The sequence below is a fragment of the Bos indicus x Bos taurus genome, chromosome 7 (assembly GCF_003369695.1).
Source record: "Bos indicus x Bos taurus breed Angus x Brahman F1 hybrid chromosome 7, Bos_hybrid_MaternalHap_v2.0, whole genome shotgun sequence".
Classification (NCBI taxonomy): domain Eukaryota; kingdom Metazoa; phylum Chordata; class Mammalia; order Artiodactyla; family Bovidae; genus Bos; species Bos indicus x Bos taurus.
This window is the reverse complement of record NC_040082.1, coordinates 79,151,784-79,171,049: the sequence shown is the minus strand read 5'-3', so window position 1 is coordinate 79,171,049 and position 19,266 is coordinate 79,151,784. Positions and strand designations below refer to the sequence as shown.

At 42.5% G+C, this 19,266-nt stretch overlaps 1 protein-coding gene across 7 annotated transcripts in view; it reads right to left on the bottom strand.

Moving 5' to 3' along the window:
• SNCAIP (synuclein alpha interacting protein) overlaps window positions 1-19,266 on the bottom strand; it is a 163,925-nt gene that overhangs the window by 74,326 nt on the left and 70,333 nt on the right. For all 7 annotated transcript variants that reach the window (XM_027546966.1, XM_027546965.1, XM_027546967.1 and 4 more), the window contains one exon: window positions 6,242-6,344. In XM_027546966.1, the coding sequence (XP_027402767.1) occupies window positions 6,242-6,298 (57 nt within the window). In that variant the 5' untranslated portion in view covers window positions 6,299-6,344. The remainder of the gene's footprint in view (window positions 1-6,241; window positions 6,345-19,266) is intronic.

Here is a 19,266-nt window from a genome sequence, read left to right as displayed (position 1 = left end):
TTAACCTGACATTTCATAATATGCTCAACTGTTATCACAGGGTATGGTAAACTCTGTGAGAACATAGGATACATCTGTGTCATTCACCTCAAGTCTAGAACCATGCCTGGTGCACTGTAAATGTTTAATATATGCCTGTTGAGTAGACTTGTATAACATGTACTTGTTCATAAATGGTAAACGGTTTGTATAAATAATCCGCATAGTCAACTTAATAAGTGTCATGACTTGGGCAAGATGAAAACTATTTCCAGAGTAAGAGAAGGGCAAAACAGTAAATCAACCAATTATTCATTCTGCTAGGAAATCACTCCATATCTATAAGATTGCTCTCTACCTTCTCAGGTAGGGATGTCAGTCAGGTCCAAGTTTAGCATCTGGGGACTTGGGTTCTAGGCCTGCACTCTAACACTAGTTATGGGACATAAATTTGAAATTAAATTTTGCCTGGATTAGATTATTTTTAATTCCTTTCCTGGCAGGTATTAAGAAAACGGTAAGACATATATAATATGGTGAGCTGGAGAAGGGACCAATGAGAGGTAATTGAGACTTGGATACAGGACACTACAAAAAGAACACTGCCAAAGTTGGGGCATTCCGAAGAGCTGATGAAACAAATCCTACTGAGAAGCACTTTAGAGAAGTTTGAACGGAAGTAAGAGCAGGGTGATGGCTCGAAAGGGCAGGGACAGCGAAGAGATGGAGGCGATCTGAGGCCCCTAAACGTCTTAGTAACCTTCTAGGAAGCACCAGAGAAAGATAACAGGGTTTTAGAGCCGTGCTAGAGAGGAGGGACAAGCAAGGTTCTCTGTACCTTGAGTATCTTTCTAAGATTTTTTTCACACCTAAAACTGGAACAAAAGCTGTACTCTTTATCCACCCCGACTCAGTGCCTGGGTCCATGTGATAAGCCCTTCGGGCCCTTTCTCAAGGTCTCCCACTACCCTAAAGCACTTCTTGGTCAGAATGTAAAGAAATCTGGAAAGTGTCAGTGGGATGAGTTGAGCAAAAGGTGATGTACGCATGAAGGGGGAAGAGGGGCTGGTATTTTAGTGTAAGTGATGCCCAGTCTGTGGGACGGAAATGTGAAAACTCACTCAGAGTGAGATTTATTTGCCATAAGAATTTATTTTTCTACCAGTGGTTTAAGCACTTTGCTAGCTTGCTCAGTCGCTTCAGTCGTGTCCTACTCTTTGCGACCAACTCTTAATAGCTCACCAGGCTCCTCTGTCCATGGGATTCTTCAGACAATACTACTGGAGTCAGTTGCCATGCCCTCCTCCAGGGGATCTTCCTGACCCAAACCCATATCTTCTGTGGCTCCTGCACTGCAGATGGATTCTTTACCCCTGAGCCACTGGGGAAGCCCCTTAAGCACTTTAGGAAAATGAATCCACCTAAGTCTGTACTATTACCCTGGGCGGCAAGGGCTTGGGTCAAAAGGGATAATAAAGTGAAAGGACACTTATTGACCTTGATCTCATCTGATTTGCACAAAACGTATGCTATGTGATTGCCAAAAATGTCAACTTTCACCAAAGCTGCAGTCATGGTGATACAGAAAAGCAAGAAAAATTCCTGTGCTGAGGAATAAAGCCTTGTACTTAGTTCTATTTATGTGCGTGTGCACACATGCCTGTGTGTGTCTATTTACATGTTCGTATACATGTTGGAGAAGGAAATGGCAACTCCAGTGTTCTTGCCTGGAGAATCCCATGGACGGAGAAGCCTGGTAGGCTGCAGTCCATGGGGTCACACAGAGTCGGACACGACTCAAGCGACTTGGCAGCAGCAGCATACATGTTTGTATGTATATGTAGGTATTTGTATAAATATATGCATATACATATATATGCACTTGTGTCTGCATATGAATAGAAGTGTGAGTTTATGTATGGACATAAATATACATTTCATATCTTCTCCATAAAATACAGGACAATAGGTAGAGATGGATTATTATGACTTAACAGATGGAAAAACTGAGGAACAATTAAATTAGGAGGGTTGCTTAAGTTCTCCTAGCTTCTTTTATTTTATTAATATTTATTTATACTGTATATCAACTCCTTTACTTTTGATAAGCACTCTACAATCGCTTCAGTGACAGCTAGGGATAGTGATGGGTAAGATGACTGGTCCAGAGGAGATTTTATTAAACCAAATTGCTCAAAAGAGAAAAAGTAACACAAACAGTTCTGTTTTGAAATCCTGACCCTCCTACTTATCTATCTGTAACCCTGTGAAAGTCAGACTATCTCTCTAAGCCTCATTATTTCATCTGCCAAACAGGGGATTAAAAATAGGGCCTGCCTTGCAGAGCTGATACGAGGATTAACCAGGACCAATGATTTAAAGAGTTGCGGTGCGTGGCGCAGCCAACATTTGATGGCTCACGAGTGGAGCACTGCACTGGATCCATGGTTTGGCCTCTACTTTGTTCAGTCCTGTGTATAATCTTATTTTTGAGGACAGCAAATTGGCCTCTCTTCATAAAATATACATCACGGCTACTAAGAACTCTATAGTAAAATAATATTCCAGGGCATTTTCCCTTTGTAAGACAGAGAGAGCTGGCTTCCATAGGAATACAGAAGGAACTCTGTAAACCATCTGCAGCAACAGAAAAGTCCAGCTTTGAACCCCTGTGTCTGTGTGTGTCGTCATCTCGCCCTCTCAGACCCTCAGTCACTGCACAATGTTCTGCCCTTTCAGATGGCAGAGTTACAAGAATGTATAGTTTAAACTCTGCATTTTGCAAAAGATGAGCATTATTTTTGAGTCTGGGAAACTTCAAAATAATTTGATTGCCTTCTGTGTTTTGTCTCATTAGGCAAAGGCAAAAAAGCTTTGCTTTTCTGTACCAATATACAGCTTGTGTTTTAATTAAAACAAGAACTAGGCTCATGACCAGGGGGGAAAATCATGAAACAGAAACCCTATAATACGTAAAAGGGCTACGGTTGGAGAGTAAGAAGAGGAGTTTTAAACTTGGGCATCTCTTCTGTAAACATCTTTTTCAAATGTATTATGCATTTCCCTTCCCTCTTCCTGCCACTAAACCAGGAAAGAAGCATAAAGGCTGTCAGAAAAGGTTGTTTACAGAATTTCAACAACACAGGCAGGTTTATGGGAGACAACATTTCTTGTTGGGCTTCCCGGTGCAATGATAAAGAATTCGCCTGTCAATGCAAGAGGCACAAGAGATGTAGGTTTGATCCCTGGGTTGTGAAGATTCTCTGGAAGAGGAAATGGCAACCCACTCCATTATTCTTGCTTGGAAAATTCCATGGACAGAGGGGTCTGGTGGGCTACAGCCTATGGGGTCGCAGAGTTGGACATGACTGAGAGAGTATGCATGCACACACATTTTTTTGTTATACCAGTGAATTAGCAAGTTGAACACATCTTTGTGGGGATTTTTTCCCCTAATGTTAGCATTTGAATTATATCCACTTAGCCCTTAAAGCAGATGTAAATTTATTGCCCCTAGGTTACCTAAATAGACTGAGAACAATCATTTCAATATTTTAGAGGCTATGTCCATTTCTTTTCCCATGAAGACATTATATAGGCTAATACATTCTGACATGTTTAAGGTCTTAAACCTGGATGAGATGGAACAACTATAAAATAATCTACCATGTCTCAGAGGATGCCAGTTAGAGTTTCTTTAGTTTTAAGTGGACTGAAATAGACCAGGACTGTTCATCCTCAGCACTGCCAGCATCTTAGGCTAGATAACTCTTTCCGATGGGGTATTTTCCTAGGCATTGCAGGATGTTTAAATCCATCCCTAGTCTCTGCCCACCAAATGCTGGTTATACCTCCTGTTATGACAATCAAAAACATCTCCAGGTATTGTTAAACGTCCGCTGGGGGAAGGGTAAAGTTGCCCCAAGTACTGGGGCTAAAGGCAGGTATTCCAAAGACAGTGCTCCTAATTCAGTGGATGACGTTGGGCAAGTTAAACAACTCACACCTCAGTTTCCTCATCTATAAAAAAAAATAATAATTTTCCCTTCTTCAGAGAATTATTGTGAGTATTAAACAAGATAATGCATATCCCCTGGGAAGTGCTCAATGTTAACCATTATCATTAGTTTATCAAGTCTATGCAATTTCATTTTTTCCCTTCTGGTTTCAGTTTAAATGTAGGTTAAAGATCCAAACAATAGGAATATATCTAAAGGGGGTGAGTTTGAGTGCAGTTACACAGTCACAGATGGAGATCTTTACTTATGTTTCAGAGTGGTCAGGCTATAGAAGCTCAACTATTGCATAATTCTGAATCCTAATTTGCTAAACAGCTTCAGTTATTGCTTAACATATTTTATTATCTTTCAAGTGGAGATTCCTAATTCATCAAAATTATGGGCTGCTGCCAGATGACTCTTCTATAAACACAACTGCTCTATTGTATTTTTTTTAAAAGTCTTGACATGATGCCTGGTCTTTTCCCTGGAGTTCTTTCTTCACCATTGGTCATATAAATATTATTGCAGCATTCATTGAAATAATAACAAAAGCTACCATTTTTAAGAGCAACTTACTGTGTGCCAAGATAAGTGCTTTCCGTATATTACTATTTCACTGAATCCTCGAAACAATCTTAAAAATGAGGTGGGTATCTCAGCAAGGCAAAGTTACAGTGCTACAGCCAGCAAAGGTCAGGACGAGGCTGCAGCCCACGCTGGTGCCCTCAAAGCCTACGCGCCACCCTGAACTGAGAATCGTAACGTGTCCCTTTCTGAAACACTTTCTACATTACCCCCACCACCCACATCATCGTTCACTTTCCTTGCTCTTCTCCACTCAACTCAAGATACCTGGAGGGGAGTGGTTTTAAAAGAACCAGGCTGTGATCCACATTAATTATGGGGCTTCCCAGGTGGCTCAGTGGTAAAGACTCCACAGGAGACGTGGGTTCCATCCCTGAGGCAGGAAGATCCCCTGGAGGAGGAAATAGCAGCCCACTCCAGTATTCTTGCCCGGGAAATCCCATGGTCAGAGAAGCCTGGTAGGCCATAGTCGATGGGGTTGCAAAGAGTTGGGCACAACTAAGTGATTGAGCATGTATGCATAGTGATTTAAAAAGGGAGAGGGATACCACTCACTTCACATCCATCTTAATGAGGACTAATAATTTTCCGAAAGCTCAAAGAGGGAAAGGCTGAATTCACATATAGGAAAAGGTAGGCAGATTCACCCACGGCTGAATAAAATGGGTGATTCATCAAACGCACCCCAGGAATCCAATTCTTACATAGAGTATGCATATTTCACTTAAGGGAAGGAGTAAAGTAGAAGAATAACGCTGCTGCCAGAGGCATGTGAAAGCCTATGTTTTTGAGACAGTTGCCACTGGTGACCAAAAACCAAGACATCAATGGAAAGTAAGGTCAGAAAGTAGGTCCGTGTTGGCCCTGAGACGAAAAGGCACTTAACTTGTTCAGAAAAGCCACCTTCTCGTCACATACTCTGAGAGTCAGCCCAACCGGGTGAGGGTGTGAGAGTCTAACATTGCTGTCCGGCCACTGGCAGAATAGACCATGTGGCCCAGGGTGAGTCACAGGAAGCTCTGAGCAAGCAGGCAGACCATCCACTCACAGCAGCCAAGAGTCAGACTGGAAGCAGCAGGGAGTTCGTGAGTGCAGAGGACACTAAGAAGTTCATCAGTCCACAGGAGTACAGGATGAATCAGGGCCTCAGAGGTCAGCCTGTCCTGTCCTTAGCAATACATGACTCTTCCTCGATATTCCCAACAAGTGTCCAACCCATGTTTTGAAAGCTCCAGTTACTGAAAGATATTGTTCAAAGACTAATAACTTGGCCATCCTTCAGTCTGTGTCCTTGTGAATGTTAGTCCATGCAGGCTGTGGCACAGCCAGGTATATGAAAGGGACTAATTATGTACATTATGGGCATCTACACCAATCGGGTTAATTACATTTACCTAATGAATAATTGTGACAAGAAAGAAACAGATTAGGAAGGGGAAGTCCAGCGAGGTTACATGCTTTCTCATCCAAGCTCACACAAAACGAAATGGGATTCATTTACTTCCTGGTCAGGAAGGCCCCCAAACCACACTTTGTCTGCCACAGCAGGATTTCTGTTGTCAATTTCTAAATGTGGTAGGAAGAGCTTAGAATGTACAGACTACAACAGAGAAAGGAACCCATATAGATTAAGGCAGAATTTCTTGAAAGCACTGCCTGCAAGGAGCAATACTTACAGAGATGTCATCACTGAAGTCAATTTCATCCAAATCAAGGTATTCAGGGGCTTCCATTATTCTTCTTTGCACATTTTGAGTAACGTCAGCTACTTATAAAGTCCTGGACAATAACGAAGCACAAGAGAAAAGCAAAAAGGTTAGCTGCTTTATAACCAGAAATCATTTTATTTAGACAAACAAAATAAGAAAAGTTAACTGGTACGAGGGCTGCCTTTGAGCACACTTTCCCGCTTGTTTCCAATGTCCCCAGCCTGGCTCTCTATAAGCACAGCTCCTCCAGGCTCCCCAGGAGGGTCCCTAGCAGGTAGCCAAGGGTCCTTCACTGTATTTCATTTGTGCCTGTTTGCCTTTGCCAGAATAGTAACTCAGGTCAGACTCTTCCCCTGTGATTAAGGCAGATCCAGCCCACTTCCAATACTACACCATGGGGGAATGTATGGACTTTGAGGATGGGGAGCAAAGCTCAAAATCTGAGGACAACCCTATTCAAATGTTTATGTGGGCGTATCCTTGGATCCTGGGCATGGAGTAATGAATTCAGCCTCTCCATGGTAATAACACGAGGACAAGGCAGAGATACTGGAATGTCAGGTCCATGAATTAAGGCAAATTGGAAGTGGTTAAGCAAGAGATGGCAAGAGTGAATGTCGACATTCTAGGAATCAGCGAACTAAAATAGACTGGAATGGGTGAATTTAACTCAGATGACCATTCTATCTACTACTGCAGGTAGGAACCCCTCAGAAGAAATGGAGTAGCCATCATGGTCAACAAAAGAGTCTGAAATGCAGTACTTGGATGCAATCTCAAAAACGACAAAATGATCTCTGTTCGTTTCCAAGGCAAACCATTCAATATCACAGTAATCCAAGTCTATGCCCCAACCAGTAATGCTGAAGGAGCTGAAGTTGAATGGTTCTATGAAGACCTACAAGACCTTTTAGAACTAACACCCAAAAAAGATGTCCTTTTCACTATAGGGGACTGGAATGCAAAAGTAGGAAGTCAAGAAACACCTGGAGTAACAGGCAAATTTGGCCTTGGAATACGGAATGAAGCAGGGCAAAGACTAATAGAGTTTTGCCAAGAAAATGCACTAGTCATAGCAAACACCCTCTTCCAACAACACAAGAGAAGACTCTACACATGGACATCACCAGATGGTCAACACCGAAATCAGATTGATTATATTCTTTGCAGCCAAAGATGGAGAAGCTCTATACAGTCAACAAAAGCAAGACCAGGAGCTGACTGTGGCTCAGATCATGAACTCCTTATTACCAAATTCAGACTTAAATTGAAGAAAGTAGGGAAAACCACTAGACCATTTAGGTATGACCTAAATCAAATCCCTTATGATTATACAGTGGAAGTGAGAAATAGATTTAAGGGACTAGATCTAATAGATAGAGTGCCTGATGAACTATGGACTGAGGTTCGTGACATTGTACAGGAGACAGGAATCAAGACCATGTCTTGATCTTCTTTCCCCATGGAAAAGAAATGCAAAAAAGCAAAATGGCTGTCTGGGGAGGCCTTACAAATAGCTTTGAAAAGAAGAGAAGCGAAAAGCAAAGGAGAAAAGGAAAGATATAAGCATCTGAATGCAGAGTTCCAAAGAATAGCAAGAAGAGATAAGAAAGCCTTCTTCAGCTATCAATGCAAAGAAATAGAGGAAAACAACAGAATGGGAAAGACTAGAGATCTCTTCAAGAAAATTAGAGATACCAAGGGAACATTTCATGCAAAGATGGGCTCGATAAAGGACAGAAATGGTATGGACCTAACAGAAGCAGAAGATATTAAGAAGAGATGGCAAGAATACACAGAAGAACTGTACAAAAAAGATCTTCACGACCAAGATAATCATGATGGTGTGTCACTGACCTAGAGCCAGACATCCTGGAATGTGAAGTCAAGTGGGCCTTAGAAAGCATCACTACAAACAAAGCTAGTGGAGGTGATGGAATTCCAGTTGAGCTATTTCAAATCCTGAAAGATGATGCTGTGAAAGTGCTGCACTCAATATGCCAGCAAATTTGGGAAACTCAGCAGTGGCCACAGGACTGGAAAAGGTCAGTTTTCATTCCAATCCCAAAGAAAGGCAATGCCAAAGAATGCTGAAACTGCAGAATTGCACTCATCTCACACGCTAGTAAAGTAATGCTCAAAATTCTCCAAGCCAGGCTTGAGCAATACATGACCCGTGAACTTCCAGATGTTCAAGCTGGTTTTAGAAATGGCAGAGGAACCAGAGATCAAATTGCCAACATCCGCTGGATCATGGAAAAAGCAAGAGAGTTCCAGAAAAGCATCTATTTCTGCTTTATTGACTATGCCAAAGTCTTTGACTGTGTGGATCACAATAAACTGTGGAAAATTCTGAAAGAGATGGGAAATACCAGACCACCTGACCTACCTCTTGAGAAATCTGTATGCAGGTCAGGAAGCAACAGTTAGAACTGGACATGGAACAACAGACTGGTTCCAAATAGGAAAGGGAGTACGTCAAGGCTGTATATTGTCACCCTGTTTATTTAACTTCTATGCAGAGTACATCATGAGAAACACAAGCTGGAATCAAGATTGCCGGGAGAAGTATCAATAACCTCAGATACGCAAATGACACCACCCTTATGGCAGAAAGTGAAGAGGAACTAAAAAGCCTCTTGATCAAAGTGAAAGAGGAGAGTGAAAAAGTTGGCTTAAAGCTCAACATTCAGAAAACGAAGATCATGGCATCTGGTCCCATCACTTCATGGGAAATGGGTGGGGAAACAGTAGAACAGTGGCAGACTTTATTTTTTGGGGCTCCAAAATCACTGCAGATGGTGACTGCAGCCATGAAATTAAAAGATGCTTACTCCTTGGAAGGAAAGTTATGACCAACCTAGATAGCATATTCAAAAGCAGAGACATTACTTTGCCAACAAAGGTCTGTCTAGTCAAGGCTATGGTTTTTCCTGTGGTCATGTACGGATGTGAGAGTTGGACTGTGAAGAAGGCTGAGCGCCGAAGAATTGGTGCTTTTGAACTGTGGTGTTGGAGAAGACTCTTGAGAGTCCCTTGGACTGCAAGGAGATCCAACCAGTCCATTCTGAAGGAGATCAGCCCTGGGATTTCTTTGGAAGGAATGACGCTGAAGCTGAAACTCCAGTACTTTGGCCACCTCATGCGAAGAGTTGACTCATTGGAAAAGACTCTGATGCTGGGAGGGATTGGGGGCAGGAGGAGAAGGGGATGACAGAGGATGAGATGGCTGGATGGCATCACTGACTCGATGGATCTGAGTCTCAGTGAACTCCGGGAGTTGGTGATGGACAGGGAGGCCTGGGGTGCTGCGATTCTTGGGGCCGCAAAGAGTTGGACACGACTGAGCGACTGAACTGAACTGAACTCAAGGCAGACACTAACTAACCAACAGTAATGAATATTTCAGAATTTGTAGGGCAACCTCCAGTTCACCCCTCAAAAAAAAAGGATCTAAACACAGATTTAAACCACAGAGTTACTGCATCACCCCCTGCCTCTAACAGCTCTGCCTGCCAGAGCCAGACGGACCTGACACAGACGCCAGAGCGTCCTCGGGCAGGACTTGCCTCTGGGTAGCCCGCGGCAGCTCTTTAAATCTGTCAAGGAAGACACAGCACCTCCCAGTTCATTTCCCCATTACTCATCATCACCACCATCGGCGGTGGCAGTGGCACCCACAGATGTCAGGAATAGAAATAAAAATCTCCTGCCGGTGCCTTGCTGGGCAGTTCTCTTCTGCAGAGGAAACTCTGAGATGCTGAAAAAGATTCCATTTCCTGTAAGTTGTTTTGCTTATTACAAAAACTGTCTTATGCACTCAGACTTGAGAGTCTTAAATAATTTATTTTCTCCTCTTTCAGATCTCTAATGAAGGGGTAACTTGCCAAACAGTAAGGAATACATTATTGGAAAGTGAAAATAAATCTAGGCTGATTAGAATGAACTTATCAGTAAAAGATTGAGATTGTAAACATACCTAGTTTTTAAAGGAAAACTCTGACTCTGAAGGCACTGATTTCTCATTTTGAGGTTTAAAAAAAAAAATCTACAAAAATAGCATAGTTGCAGCAAAAGAGAGAAAAGCACTCTTCGTTCCACACCTCAAATCCATCACTGGACTCAATTTTCCTTTTCTTCCCTTCCCACATGAATACACCATTTTTATATATATTTAATTTATAGTGGACACAGAGTTGATCTAAGAAAGGATTAGGATGCTATTACCATGTACAAATGTAATTATCCATTTAGAATATATATTAAAAATTCTTTTGAAATCACAGAAGGTATAAAATAAAAAGAAAATCAATGTGTATTTGATGCCTAAATTCAATTTTATTATTTATAGAAATCTAAAAATTGGTTTGTAAGCAAATTGCTTGGTACAAAAATGTATCACTTTTCCTTTAAGCCTCAAAAAGCTTTTCAGAGAAAAACATGCATACTCATACTTGCAAATTACTCAAAATAACTTTCCCTTCCATTCTGGTGGATTCTGAGACAATCCAGACTTGGGATTCCAGCTTGTCAACTAACAGATCTTCTTTCAATTCAATTTCTTTTCACTAAATCTGTACTCCACAATGAACTGTTGATTTATAGACTCTATTCCCAAGGCTTTGGTGAACACAAAGATGATTCTGGGTGTTAGGATGGGGTACAGACAAACAGTATCACCAGAGGCATGGAAACATGAGATGAAGTGGAAAAGCGTGCGTCAAAGCTGGGGAACAAGTGGATCTTTCAAAACATGGATACACAAAACTAAATGCAAAATGCAAATGATCACATCTTAACTAAAGTTAACAGTCATTGAATCTTTGAGGTGTTATTGACATTGTGAAGAACAATTTGCATTTGAGCATAAACATTCTAACGGAACATATCTAGTGGATAATATAAATCATGACAATGGGAAAATCTTTATATTTGGCCTTGGAGGTTGACAGTGAGATTCTTTATTCTAACAGACCAGAACATAAGTGTTACAACAGTTCCAGCCCATTACATGAAGGCCATATTTATCTCAGTAGGTTGAATGGTCCCACCTCAGATTAAGTGGTCCAAGGCATACAGTATTCTTCTTTGCTTCCCAATGGACCTACACATGTAGCCATCTCCTTTAACACACCTAATGCCATCTACAACACAATTCCTTCTGTCTAGTGTCAATGCTTCTTTCTTTCAAGGGGCCACTCTGGAATTAATACATCCTCATTTATAAGGTAGAGAAATCCCTGTGGTTCACCAAATCTGGGTCACATTCCCAGCATCAAGTCCATCTTTCAGCTGAGGGTGAGCCCACAGTTGCCCCAGTGGTCATTACATCGTCTCTTCCTTCCCCATCTGCCCTTCCATGGAGCACACAGGCCCCTCAAGCACTCCCTTCTGAGGAATTAGGGATGTGATGGGAACAGAGTCAGGTTTAGAGCAGCTGTTGCAACTAATCCAACACAATAAGGAAACTGAGCTGGGCTGGGGATGTGCTTTCCTCCTTGTGCTCTTTGGGCACCATCCCACCAGCCACAGCGGAAGCCAGCGAGCCCCCCTGTTCTGACAGCCCCACAGGCTCTGATGGGATGAACAGCCACAGAGGGTACACCCGAGGCCCATGAGCCAAGTCTGGCCCACAGATGTGATGTGCTTGGCCCCAGCAGTGTTTCTAAAAAATAGACTCTGTTGCCAGCTTATAGACCTTTGGTGATTTCACATAAAACTCTAGATTTCTGGCTTCACTTAAAAAATATCTGAAGCTCTGGCAGCACAGGTCTGTGTTCCCCACAATAAATAATCGGCTGGAGCTGAGCTGCCGCTGCCCTGTCTAGGGGACACGTGTTCCTCAGCTTCCCCCCTCAACCCCCATCAGTTCTGCTCATCCACACATCCTGCCTGGCCTTGGTGGCATTTCAGCCTTTGACCCTTCAGAGGAATCCAGGATTAAACCTTAAGTGCCATCCTCCCTGCTTTTCTTATTGGTGCCTCCCAACAAACGATATTTCCTTCATTTGTATTCTAAGGTTGAAACTGTATTCTACGATTGTTTTGAATTCTCATACCACAACAGCAGTAAAACACAATTTCTCACAAATAAACTACCAGCATGTTACAATATGTGCTTTTCCACAGCCTCCATGTCATCTCTTAGTATTAAAGAAAGGAAAGCTTCACCAACACAATAAAATGTTAGGAGGTGGGGATTACATTTCCTTCATTTTACAACCAGAGGAAGAAGACGTCTTTGCCTTGTGGTCACTGGCGTTGTGCAGTTACACGATGCCACTTCACTACTGTGACTGGGGGGAAGGGCAGAAGTTATGCCAAGGGCAAGTCCAGAAAAGAGACCAAGACCATCCTCTGCGTGGCCAGCCTGGCAGCTTGGACCCAAGAGGGCCAAGCGGCTCCAGGCTGACGAGAGTGGGTCAACAGACACCTCAGTGGAAAATATTTTTCAGCTTCCCCAGAAAGGGCAGTCCAGCTGAAAAGCCTTTACATGAGATTTTTATTGCTATACATCATAGTTGGCCCTGGACCCCTCTGGGATCTCAGAGCCCAGTCATTTATAAATTTGCACGGCACCCTTACCCCATCAGCCCTGAGCCTACAAGCTGCAATCCCAGGTTCCTTCTCTCCTCTTTTGCCCACTTCCTTCCCTTCAAGCACATCTCTTACAAGACCTGTCTACTCTCAGATACTGCGGACTGGTTGAAATCCTTCCATTTCAAGGTCAGTTGGGCTTCTCTCTTCACTGACATGGGCGAGTTTTAATCTGTTATGCACTGAGGCACGCATGTCGTGTGTTTCAGCTTTCTTTTTAGGGCAGGGTGGAGAGGTGAAGGTGGAGAGTGGGCAGGAGTGGGAAAGCAGAGAAAGGGAAAGGAAACATTTTCCAATGGCTTAAGTCTACTGCTCTGGGTGGGAAAAATTACAGAGAGGGAAGGAAAACCAATATTAGGATGTGAGGACACAGGACCGGGTGGCTGGGACCCATGTGCCAGGTAGAAGCTACTGGTGACATAATGCACCCTTTCTCTTGATGTGTCCAAGGCACCAGAGAAACTTTACCCAAACTCCAAACTGATGCCAGTTAGAGGGGAAGAGACTAAAGAAGCACAGTAATGAGCATCAACTGTGCACATCTGTAGGATTTTCCCTACTTGCACAGAGTTTTGATAAACTGCCAAGAACAGAAGTCCCTCCAGTGCCTATTAAAATGTACAGCAGGGGCTCTGGCCCTAATAGGTCTATCAACGCCATGTCACCTTCTCATGGGTGACCTCAGTGACGGCCCGACTGCTTCCTTCAAGGGAAGACTCAATTTAGGAAAGAGCTCCAAGTAACTAAGAGTCCAACGGAATAATAAAAAGTAGGCATCAATGTAAAAAATAGCCTACCCTCTCCAGTATTAGGACTTTCGAGTGACATTTTCAATTTTTTTTTTTTTTTTATAGTGACTTGAAAACTGACTCTGAAAATAGTTCCAAATGAAGACTTACAAAATCTGTTGGGTAATGAATGGCTTAGAGTGGCCGACAAAATTTCTTTGAGGAACTACCCTCATTTAATGTACACATTCTGGTGTGCTTGGCTCATAAAAGGCTCACTGATTTGCGACTATAGTCACAGATCACATAAACTGCTCTACTGAAATTCTTCTTAAAATGAATTGCCTCACTCCATTTTACAAGGAGTCAGCATGGACTCATTCTGAAGGCTCATGTTACACAGATTTCTCCTCTTATGCCAAAGTCACTATTGCTACATTTTACCAGTGTACTAGGAGGCCTGGTAATTAAAAGTTAAGTTGGGCTTGTCAAAATAAATGAGCAGGGTACATTTGGAGATGAGGTAACCTTGGTTGATTTGCATTACAGCTTCTTTCTTTAGTCTTTAATTCACCAATAACTTGGGAAAACACCGCACTTGCCTACACCCTGACACACACAGCCAAATTTGTACTGGGATACATTTTCACTTTAAAAGCCTAGGCATAGATATTGAACTTTCTTTCCTTCATATAACAAGAGTTCAAAAAAAATCACAAACTGCATACTGGAAGGCTTGGGTGGAAAAAAGTAGAATATATGAAATGTCGTCCCCAGTTGGCTCAGTAGATTGGCTGGCAAGGAGGCAACTCATTCCAAATGTTGGATTCAGTTTCTCTCACCCTTTGATTCAACAGTGGCCAGAGGCATGGCAGTCACTGAATGCCTAGTATTGAAGCAGAAAGATGATAGAGGCAAGAAATTTCTACTGGAAAGAGGTAACTGAAGGAGAGCCAAGAAGTACACATGGGGAGAAAGGGGAGGGAAGCACAAGCTGTGTAGATCTCATCCTTGTCTTCATTTACGGCATGTTCCTGAGAGAACACGTTAGGTTAGACCAACACTACTCTCCAGGCCAGTATGGGGGGAACAGTGCAGAAAAAAGGGCCATTACCATATACTGTGGTCATTTGCAGCAACATAGGTAGAACTAGAGAGTCATACTGAGTGAAGTAAGTCAGACAGAGAAGGAGAAATATCACATGGCACCCCTTATATCTGGGATCTAAACAGAAATGATACAAATGAACATACTTAAACGAAACAGAAAGACTCACAGACTTAGAAAACAAACTCACGGTTACCGGAAGGGTGCAGGGAAGGGATCGATAAGGACTTTGTGAAGGTCGTGTACACACTGCTATATTTAAAATGGATAACCAACAAGGACCTACTGCATAGCACAGGGAACTCTGCTCAATGTTACGTGCCGGCCTGGATGCGAAAGGGGTTTTGGGAGAGAATGGACACATGTATACGTATGGCTGAGTCCCTTCACTGTTCACCTGAAACTACCACAACATTGTTAATTGGCTACACCCCAATACAAAATGTTTTTGGTGTTTAAAAAATACTCAGGAGCCTGAGTCACCTAACTGAGATCTTGTAGATGAGGGAAGTGTGTGCAGTAGAGCTGAGGTCTAAGCTGACAGCTGAAGAAAGTGAGGGCACAAATGGTGAGTGAGTCGATGGGCCAGGAGGAAGCATTCTGGGTAGAGCTGCTGTACGGGTGGAGGCTGGAGGTGAGAAGAATCCTGAAGCAGGATTTCCAGAAAGGTGAGTAACACAGATTTAACACTTGCTGCTGTTTTTGCTTCAAAAAATGGGTCTTGAAGGGTGATAGCTGGGGTGGGTCGATAAGTGGGCAGGAGAATATTTCCAAAGTCAGAGTATAAACAGAGCATGTGCTGGAGTAACAAATTCTCTGGCATGTCTGGAGAAAGTACAAGCAAGTATTTGCTATCAAACAGGAGGTTTTAATGTAATGTATTGAGCCCGCTCCAGATCCAGGAAAGGGGAGCTGCATTTCCAGTTTGAACAACCACAAGGATTTATGAAGCCAAACTTTGTACCAGGAGTAGGTCTGGGTGCTCTTACATATACTCTCTCACTCACAGTTCACCAAAGTCATAGGAGACAAATATCTTCACAATCTCCTTCATGGAACAGAGGAAACCAAGGCTCAGAGAGGTGCTGTGGCTGCCTCACATGCAGCCAGGGCTTCTGGTGGTAAGTTCGCTTTTTCTCCCTTATTTCAGCTTACCCAAACTGCAGGGGTAAAGTATGGGGTTAGCTGCAAGACTGTACAGAAAAACTGGAACAAACTTTTTGGCCAACCCAATAACACTTCACTTGCATCAGACATTTTACTTTTTCAAAACACCTTCAATATCTTTTTTTTCTTAATCTTCAATATATTTTATCTGACTTTATTACAAGTCCATGAGGGATAGAGAGGGTGTATATCACAATTTGCAATCATATCCTTCCAATTTTAAAGATGGTAAAACTCAGGAATGTTTCAGCTGAGGTGATGTACTCCTACATAGATAGGGACCAAGCAAGCTCAGACAAACCACTTCCTGGGATCAAGCTCACAGCTCTTCCGATTTGCATCTTCAGTTCAGTTCAGTTCAGTTGCTCAGTCGTGTCTGACTCTTTGAGACCCCATGGACTGCAGCATACCAGGCCTCCCTGTCCATCACCAACTGCCAGAGTTTACTCAAACTCATGTCCATTGAGTCGGTGATGCCATCCAACCATCTTATCCTCTGTCGTCCCCTTCTCCTCCCGCCTTCAATCTTTCCCAGCATCAGGGTCTTTTCAAATGAATCAGTTCTTTGCATTAGGAGGCCAAAGTACTGGACTTTCAGCTTCAACATCAGTCCTTCCAGTGAATATTCAGGACTGATTTCCTTTACGATGGACTGGTTGGATCTCCTTGCAGTCCAAGGGACTCTCAAAGAGTCTTCTCCAACACCACAGTTTAAAAGCATCAATTCTTCAGCGCTCAGCCTTCTTTATAGTCCAACTCTCACATCCATACATGACTACTGGAAAAACCGTAGCCTTGACTAGATGGACCTTTGTTGGCAACTAATGTCTCTGCTTTTTAATATGCTGTCTAGGTTGGTCATAACTTTCCTTCCAAGGAGTAAGCGTCTTTTAATTTCATGGCTGCAGTCACCACTGGCAGTGATTTGCATCTTAGACTGTCCTAAAACATGACTGTGTCTCTGAACCATGTAGGCCAGAATTCCACAGGCATCCTCAGTCCTGAGCTGTACTGCTTTGGGTATGCAAGAACTGGCTCTTTCCTCTCTCCAGTAGAGTCTAAAGAGAATGGTAGACATGATCATCTTTAAAGGAAAGTATATAGACCTTTGTGTACCTAACATACCTATCCACAGGTATCCCTGAACTGGCCTATAAAGCATTATATTCCATAGCCAGTTGGTTTAATACCTCCAGTTCATCTTCAAAGAAAATTTGATTATGACCATCTTTCCTTATGTCTTATTGGAAAGGCAAGCAAAACACCACTGTATAGGCTGTGTTTCTTTGTAGTTTTTTAAAAAGAAAATGAAGTATATTTGATTTAAAATATGGTCTTATTGTAGTTTTGAGCCCTAGCCTATAGTTTAAAATTCTTACAAATGATTTGGGGGTATTTCATTATTTTTAAAATCTGACACTGAGAATGAACTAACTTATAGCAGAATTTTAGAGCCTGAAAGGACCTTCATTTTTAAGCCCTAACACAATGGTGCTTTTAAATTTGTATTTGTGTGTGTGCGTGTGTGTGTGTGGCGGGGGGCAGATTTAAAGTGAATTTAATATTTAAAATTCTTTTTGGAAGAGGAAGAGAAGAATCCATGCTCACAGTACCTACACAAGAGAAGATAAAAGAATGTAGAAAAAATATAAACATATGTAAATACAAGAGAATATATATTGTGTTCAGTGCTGGCTGCCACTACTTAAGAAGGCCACAGGCAAACTGGAATATACCAAGACAGAGTGAGGAAGTCATGACAGCCAGTGGCTGGCAAGCTCTGCCTCACATGGCATGGCTAAAGAAATGTCTAACGGGGAGAAGAGAAAAGCACTCCTCTCTCTCTAAGAGCCTAGAAAGCCATCAGGTAAGTGGAGGACTTGCCTTCAAGGGTAAGAAACTTCTTTAAGAAGTTTCAGGGATTCCAGTCTCAGTAAATACTTCTTACTAATGGTGTTTGGAAAGGGCATGAATGGAATGGGCTCCTTGATAAGATCACAACCACCCTAGCAAGAAACTATTCATTCAGAGGTTTGGAGGGATTCTCTGAGGGAGAAAGATAAGAATCTTGCATTGAAAGAAGGGACAGATGACCTTCTAAGTCAGAGATTCTGTGAGGCCCAAACCAAGACCTCAGGATGGTCCTGACCAACTCTGAGCCCTCTGCAAGGTTGCCACCATGACAACCTTTGTCGAACTTCTACCCTATTTCATCTATCATCCTGATCCTACCAGGAATGTAGATGAAATGTGGAGGTTAAGGGAGAGGAGGAGAGCGAAAGAGAGTCAGAGAGTTAGAGTGAACATAATTTTTAAAAGTGAACTGGAATGTGGTTCATTCAGTGAGAATATGATTTACTCTCTGTTGTACATGAAAACATCAATTCCACACGGACAAAACTATGACCTAATGAGGCCCAAACCAAAAGAAAATGTCTGAGGAGGAAAAGGAAACATTTCCAGCACTGGGAAGTTCAGCCTGGGTGTCCGCCAGCCATGTCTTACACTGACTCCTGGAAAGCAACTATGGAACTAGATCCATTACTCAGTTATGCACCGGAAACTCTCCAAATCCAAGTTCCAGATTTTTGGCACACCTGAAGTGGTCATGCTTTCCTCTTGATTCTGCAAAGATTGCTTGATTTTTACAGTGGATTTATTTGGCAATTGTTATTGAGAATGTATGCAACACAGATGACAATCCTGATTCCCGTTTTAGAGAGCAATAGACATAACAGCAATGTGTACAGGAGCACTAAAGACTACATCAGGTGTCCATCATCTTGGCTTCCTTCTCACACTTCTCATTGTGAGGATTAAACTTCTGAGTAACTCTAGGCCAGTGGTTCTCAAAGTTCAGCCTGCATGAGAATCAACCAGAAGGCTTATTAAAAACAAGTTGCTGGGTCCAATTGCCCAAACTGTAGCTCTGGGCTGGGGCCTGAGAATTTACATGTCTAACAAGTTCCCAGATGATACCGATCCTGTTGGTCCCAGAACCACATTTGAGAGCTACTACCTAAGATCAATGGCTGGTCCCAGCCCCAGCTACATCTGCACTTAATTAAAAGATGGTGACCTCTTCCCCACATCCCCCATCTCCACAGATGTTAACTTCATTATATAGGATCCATGCATAGTGCCCTTCTGATTAAACTTCCTCAGTGGACTCAACTAAGCATTTCCCATGAAGACCACCCAGAAACCTCAGAAGGTCTTCAGTCTGTGTGTGTGTGTATTTTAATTCTCAGTGCTATGCAAGGGACAAGACATCGGCCTACCGAACCCTACAAAATTTGGGCCTTGGTTACTTTAAAAATTCCTTTCTCCATAGCACTTCACAGCAACAAAGATGTTCTACGTTTCTCCTGTTAATGAGATCCAGGTTTAAA